The 7,305-nt window shown below is 37.5% G+C and overlaps 1 protein-coding gene across 1 annotated transcript; it reads left to right on the top strand.

Moving 5' to 3' along the window:
* Nucleotides 1-348: 348 nt before the first annotated feature.
* GPR63 (G protein-coupled receptor 63) lies at nt 349-7,081 on the top strand. The gene is made up of 2 exons (XM_042986821.1): nt 349-373; nt 1,648-7,081. Exon 2 carries the CDS (start codon nt 1,796-1,798, stop codon nt 3,053-3,055), a length of 1,260 nt encoding a protein of 419 aa, XP_042842755.1. The 5' UTR covers nt 349-373; nt 1,648-1,795; the 3' UTR covers nt 3,056-7,081.
* Nucleotides 7,082-7,305: the final 224 nt, after the last annotated feature.

Genomic DNA, 7,305 nt, shown 5'->3' with positions numbered 1-7,305 from the left:
AGTTTTTAAAGAGACTTATGGTGATTATATTGTAAAGCTTTCCAGCTGCCACTGCTCCCTACACATTGGACCTTTGTAGTTAATAAAGTTTGAAAGTTACTGGATTAGTGTGGTCTCTTATTCAGATATATTTTGCATTTGAAAGTGACTATGTAAAGATGGATAAAAACCTAATAGGGACAAAGAACTTAAGCTATAAAAATGAGAATAAATAAATTAATATTTTGAACAGATTAGTATTCTCTTTATTCATAAAGGCAGCCCTAGACAATGAAGAGGGGTAGATACAAGTATGTAGAGAGCCTGTGAGTTGGGTCCAGTGCTGGATCTTGGTCTTGCAAGTGGGATGCCTCCACCCCTCATACCCCAAGAAGTAAGTGAATTTTTTTGCATTTTCACTTAAAACTGATGTCTTAATTCTAAGTTCAAATAATGAACAAATTACAGTGTTGTTTTAAACTTCTGTGCATTTATTTTTCCCCCCCAATATTGGGGATTTATTAAAAGAATTTTATTAAAATTTATTAAAAGAGATTTATTAAAAGAATCTACTCAGGAATACAAAGAGTCCTTTCTATTAAAAAGGTTACCTCCCCAGTAAAGAAAGAAGAGCCCATACCACAAAAGTAGGTTAGATAGTAGGTTAAGAAAGTCCCTTATAGAAAATTCTAGGGTTACAGAAATTGATAAGAAGTTGGAGGTAAGGATAAAAGAAAGGTGATAAGAAACTTTTTGGAACAAGAGAACCATATATCTTAGTAACTTTTCTGTAGTAGATTTCTTCATACTGGAACGTTTTTCTGGTCATCTCCTTTTAGAATCCCCATTTTATTATTTGTTTGACATATTTTATCAAGTTGCTAACACCTAGCCAGGTCTGTTTTAGGGAGAAGAAATTGAGAAGATTATATAAACCAGAAATTAAAAGATGGAAATGGATGGGCATGGGCAAGAAGAGGGACTATGAGAAGCAAAGAGAGCTTTAGAAAAAAAACAGTCTTAAAAATATGACCAAGACTTATAATGTATAATTTTCTTCTCTTCTTGAATAACTTCTCCAGTATGGTTGGTGTTGGGATTTCAGAGAAGAAACACACACAAAAATAGAAAGCCAGGAAACTTATTTTAGACCTTCATAGAAAATAACCTAGTACCTATAGGGGGTTAGAACAAAAGTGTGTGATTATCATGCGTTAAATAGAAACTGAATTCAGTATTCTTTGCCAAATAGTTTTTGTGTTATTGTAAAAATGGAATATGAACCTGTACCAAAGAGTTATTAAGAAAAATATTAGTAATCTCAGGAGAACCAGATACTAAAATCTCTATTAATAGTGACTGTGGAAAGGCCATGCTGCTATTGGAAATTTAAAAGAAAAATTAACTGGAAGGTTGTAACTTTTGCTTTTGAGGCAGTAATACAGTTTGATTCTCTTCACTTTCACTTTATTTATAAATGTCATGAAAATTCCATCATGGTTGACAAATATAAAACAGAACAACAATATTTTAGTGCTCATTAGGCTAAGAGACTTAGGTATTTTTCACGGTTTAAAAAAGTGGTATTTCATGATGAAGGTAAGAAGTTAAATGTTATTTACAAAGCCCATTTCTCATTTACTTTTTGTATTTTGGGCTTGTTTGCAGGGAAAAGGTCTCCTTTGGAAGATGGAACTCTGTCCGTTTTCCAGAATGTGTTTCCAAGTCCATCAGTGAAACATGATACTGCTGCTGTGTGTTGAAATGCTTGAAGAACGCCCACATCTCTGCCAGCGCCTTCCATCCTGCTGAAACCATGGTCTTCTCTGCAGTGTTGACTGCGTCCCATACTGGGGCAACGAACACAACATTTGTAGTCTATGAAAACACTTACATGAACATTACGGTCCCTCCGCCATTCCAACATCACGGCGTTGGTCCATTGCTCAGATACAGTATGGAAACCGTGGCTCCCACTGGGATCAGTTCCTTGACAGTGAATAGCACAGCTGTAACCCCAACACCAGCAGTTTTTAAGAGCCTAAACTTGCCTCTCCAGATCATTCTTTCTGCTATAATGATATTTATTCTGTTTGTATCTTTTCTTGGGAACTTGGTTGTTTGTTTGATGGTTTACCAAAAAGCTGCCATGCGCTCTGCAATTAACATTCTCCTTGCCAGCCTGGCATTTGCAGACATGTTGCTTGCAGTGCTGAACATGCCCTTTGCCTTGGTAACTATTCTTACTACAAGATGGATTTTTGGGAAATTCTTCTGTAGGGTATCTGCTATGTTTTTCTGGTTGTTTGTGATAGAGGGAGTAGCCATCCTGCTCATCATTAGCATTGATAGGTTCCTTATTATAGTCCAGAGGCAGGATAAACTAAATCCATATAGGGCAAAGATTCTAATTGCTGTTTCTTGGACGGCTTCCTTTTGTATAGCTTTTCCTTTGGCTGTAGGAAACCCTGACCTGCAGATCCCTTCTCGAGCCCCCCAGTGTGTGTTTGGGTATACAACCAATCCAGGTTATCAAGCTTATGTGATTTTGATTACTCTAGTTTCTTTCTTCATACCCTTCCTGGTGATACTGTATTCATTTATGGGCATACTCAACACCCTTCGGCACAATGCCTTGAGGATCCATAGCTACCCCGAGGGGATATGCCTCAGCCAGGCCAGCAAACTGGGTCTCATGAGTCTACAGAGACCCTTCCAGATGAGCATTGACATGGGCTTTAAAACACGTGCCTTCACCACCATTTTGATTCTCTTTGCTGTCTTCATCATCTGCTGGGCCCCGTTCACCACTTACAGCCTTGTGGCAACATTCAGTGAGCACTTTTACTATAAGCACAACTTTTTTGAGATTAGCACCTGGCTACTCTGGCTCTGCTACCTCAAGTCTGCATTGAACCCACTGATTTACTACTGGAGGATTAAGAAATTCCATGACGCCTGCCTGGACATGATGCCTAAATCCTTCAAGTTTTTGCCGAGTCTTCCCGGCCACACAAGGAGAAGAATCCGTCCCAGTGCTGTCTATGTGTGTGGGGAACACCGAACAGTGGTGTGAATATTGGAACTGCCTAACATTTTGGGTGATGGTTGTTCTTTATCGGACTTTGAGTTTTCTCTCACATGGGTTCTCCAAGTATATTTCATTGTTTTTTATAGGGTGAGTGTGTGTGTGTGTGTGTGTGTGTGTGTGCGCGTGCAGTGTAAAGAAAGAATGGTGGTTAGTTATAATTCTGTTACCGAGGATACACAATAGGGAAATGATCACAAATGTTACCTCCAAGGTTCAAGAGATATCCTTGATTTAGTGTGGGGAGATGGTTTTTTTGTTTCTTTGATTGATTTTGTTTTTGAAGCAGGAATCAGGATTGTGCTTATTGAGCCTGCAGTTATGTTGAATTGTAGGTGTTTTGTATGCTGCTAAGGTATGCTTAATTGAGTTTACCGGGTTTTTTTCTGGAAGACATTGCTGCTTTTTGCCATCACATTGGAGCCAAAACCACCTATGTCTCAGTAGATAAATACTTACTTTTATTAAAAAAAAATAACCCAAGGGGGTTAGTGACATTTTAAAGGTCATTAATATTTACTTTGGTGCACTTTAAGAAATAATGTACAAACTGATTTAGTCATGTTTTTCAGAATTGTTTTTATACATGTTGTGCTTTAGGGAACATTGCATTATCATTTCTAGGAAGATAGTTTTTAAAAAATGTTTTGCCTGCATGTCCAGTTTTAAAGGAGAGAACATAAAAATGTAGACATTTTTCTAAGCACGATAGTGATTCTTTGGAGCAAATAGGGCAAAGTCGAGGAGACAGAGCATCCCTGCTAATTTAAATGGGATTGAGTTGAGTGGGCTGGTGTTTCCTTTACTCAAGAATTCTCACAGAGTCTAGTGGGGAGAAGGACTTCCCATTTATTGGACGCCTACCATCTTCCAGGCACTGTGCATTATTTTATCCTCACAGCATCCTGTGAGGTGGGTAGTATTTTCTTTTTTGTGAAGAAAGCAAGTCTCAGAGAGACTAAAATCCTGCCCAAGGTTAATGGTAGAGCTGGACTCCAAAATATCTGTCTGAATCCTGAGACTCCTGTTCTACTGTGCCACATAGATATATCATTCTGGTTTACTATTTCATAGTCAAGAAGGAACTCTGGGTATCATGTAATTTTTTTAGACTAAAACCTTCCTTTTAAAAATAGCTTCACTTTTTTTTTATTACCAAAAGAAACGTGAAAACATTGCAGTAAGTGTGGAAGATACAGAAAAAATCATTCACAATCACCCTTGGAATTTAAAGATCTCAGATAAATAAGGCTATAAAGAAATAAGGTGATTTTTTTTTTCAAAACAAGTGACTGACAATTATGGAGAAGTTAAATACAGCTGTGTGGAAGTCTTGGCCTTGCAGCTTCAGAGGTTTCCAGTTGTCCAGCTGTTTCTAAATATTCTGGGCGGAACAGCATTACTGCCCTGGGGTTTGCCCACAGCAGGGCTGGAATTTGTGAATATGCTCAAAAGTGTGTCTCCCACAAAGAGGCAAAGATAAGCCCTGGTCTGAGCATAGAGCAAGTTCTAATAGGGCAAATCTGGGGTTTCAAACTATTTTTCTCTTGCCGAAGACCTGCCCCTCTGAGCTGTCAGCACAGAGCCCAATGCAGGGCTCAAACTCACAAACCAAGAGATCATGACCTGAGCTGAAGTCGGATGTTTAACCAGTTGAACCACCCAGCCGCCCCTCATGGGCTTTATAAATAGCTAAGTTAACCATTTTTGGATTTTTATAGCATCTTTTTGGAATCTTAGTGCTTTGTGAGCCAGTGGGGAAAAAGCCTCTGTTTCTTCAGTTTTACAACCACAGAGCTGGATTAAATGAATCGTGCCCAACTTTAATGTGCTTTTTTCCACATGAGAGTAGAGATTTGTGAAGAGTCCAGCTGATGTCAGCATCACTCTTTGGCTTCCAGTATTACTTCTTTACATTTTATTTATTATCTGTCTCTTAAAATGGAATGTCTACTGAATGTCTGAAGAGCCTATAGCACAGTATCAGGAATTAGGACTTGGGAAGGTTCCATCACAAAGGACTTGGGGAACCCTGCTCTTAAGACAGTTGTAATGGTATTAGAACTCATTTTCCAGTTAAAGAACTCTTTTGGTTCTCAAAGCATATTATTCAGCATGTTGTTTTGGGATCAGCTTCTGCTGATAATCACCTACCTCTTTGGTTTCTAATTTATATTATTCACAGATTAAAATTGTTTTGTCCACTAGGGATCTTACAGAACATAAACACTGTAGTAGATACGTAGAAGCACATGGAAGTGAATCATGCTTTCCATTTTCAATATAAACTGGATTTCAAGCAGATATTAATAAGTATATTTGGCTTTCTCTAAGGAAAGTCAGCACGATCTGTATTCATCTTACATTGGCAGTAGGTCTCGAGACTCCTTTTGTGATAGGAGTTGAAACTGCGCTTTGCTTTCTTTGTCCTTGTTTTTTTATGAGCCACCCTTGGGTACTTTTATGCTGCCTGGTGGGCAGAGCATCATTTGGTGGGAGCACGGAGCGCTTGCTGAGATGCTTGGTGTTTGGGAAAGAAGACCATGTGGGGCCTTAGTGAGAACTCAGCAACAACACTGAACAGCGGTTCTCTTCACACTGGATACTCTTGATCAGAGGACAGTTTACAAATCATTTTGAATGTTTTTATTATGTATACATTTTGAAAGCTTTAAACAAAAAGTACTCCGGTGTACCTTTGAAAAATTTAGGTGCAGAATCCTATGTTGCCTATTTCCCTGTGTTTCCTTGAGGGAAAAAAAAAAAGTATCACTACTAATTATTGCCGCTGACTGACATAATCAGAAATGTTTTTGTTTTCATTTTCCTTCTGGCTAATAAGTAAAGAGGCGTGAAAGAGACAATGAGATATTTGTGGTCAAGAGAAAGAGACAAAAGAAATCCTCAGTAGTCTGGAGTAGGGATATTCAAGCTTTAATACGAATTTGTGTCTATTCCCAGGGGAGCTTGTTAACACTACAGATGCTTGGGTTCCCCAGAGGGTCTGGGGGTGGGGCCCAGGGATGAACGCTTTTATTTTATTGAGCCCTCAGTTGGATCCTGATGCACGTCCCTGGGTTCCTGATTCTGATGCTGGTGCTTCAAGAAGCACTCCTGTTGAAAATATATGCATTTTAATATTGCCTGTTTTATGTTTGCGTTGGAAGCCATTATCTCCTAGTGTATGGGTAATTCACATTGAGGGGAGAGTCTATGCATCATTGTGCTTCATTTTCTGCCATATGCATTAGTGCTGGATCTTGCCAGTGTTAGCCACACCTTCTCTCAGCTGGCAAATTCTGGTAGACCATATTGTTTCACGGTAGAGGAAAGAGAGTGACTTAATATTTAACAGTCATGACTTGCAAGAGTCTGGTTCCTCTAATATTTTCTTTTCTTCTAGAGAGATGTCTTTATTGTATATAATCTCCAGAAGAGTATGAGGGGAGTGTAAAGACTCATCTAATTATTGCTCTGCTTATGCCAGTCGTGTTCAATGGAAGCATGAAGAAAATAAAATAACCTTTTTAATATATGTATTTTGGTTGCTGACAAAGATAATTTGTTCCTAATCTTTGCTTTTGTTTACATGAAAATATTTATGTATATATCACAGAAAAAATTTTACCTGCTTGACATTTTATTCTACCGTGAATTTTAAGTTTAAAGGACTGCTTAATTCAAATTTATTTTCACAACCATAGTACTGCTAAACAGCCTTCTTTGAAAACTCAGTTTTTAAATCATAAAAATATCAAAGCACATGTTTGTTATTTCAGGTAAATGGTAATACATTTCTTAGCTATATATTGGTACTAGTCCTTTGTAATTAAAATTAATTTATTTTACAAAGCCCCTGACCTATATGAAAAAAAAAAAAAAACCTTTGAATTTTGGGTTGTAATTCAAAAATAAAAACTATGGTTATTTGTGCATATTGTTATTACAACCAGGAAAAGAGCTCCCAATAAGAAGATGAGTAAATATTTAACATTGCTAAAAGTGGAGTTTTTAAAAAAGGACTACTTCATCTTATCTTAGAAAAATTTGTCATGAATAATACTTTCAGTCAAATTAAAATCTGAGTTGAGTTTCAAACCCTGCTTCCTTTGGGTTTTTATTTTCAAATTAGCTCTCAAAGCCTGTGTGTATATAATTATATTCCAGTTTTAGAAGTTCTCAGAGAAGTTAAAGATGAAATGAAACTTGGCAAAAGACCACTGATATTAAGAACCAGT

The sequence above is a fragment of the Panthera tigris genome, chromosome B2 (genome assembly GCF_018350195.1).
Source record: "Panthera tigris isolate Pti1 chromosome B2, P.tigris_Pti1_mat1.1, whole genome shotgun sequence".
In the NCBI taxonomy this organism is placed as follows: Eukaryota; Metazoa; Chordata; class Mammalia; order Carnivora; family Felidae; genus Panthera; species Panthera tigris.
Note: the sequence above shows the minus strand (reverse complement) of the source record. Positions and strands in the feature narration are given on the sequence as shown.

Excerpts from the sequence above, each read along its gene's own strand:
- GPR63 (XM_042986821.1), top strand. The coding sequence starts at position 1,796 with ATGGTCTTCTCTGCAGTGTTGACTGCGTCCCATACTGGGGCAACGAAC.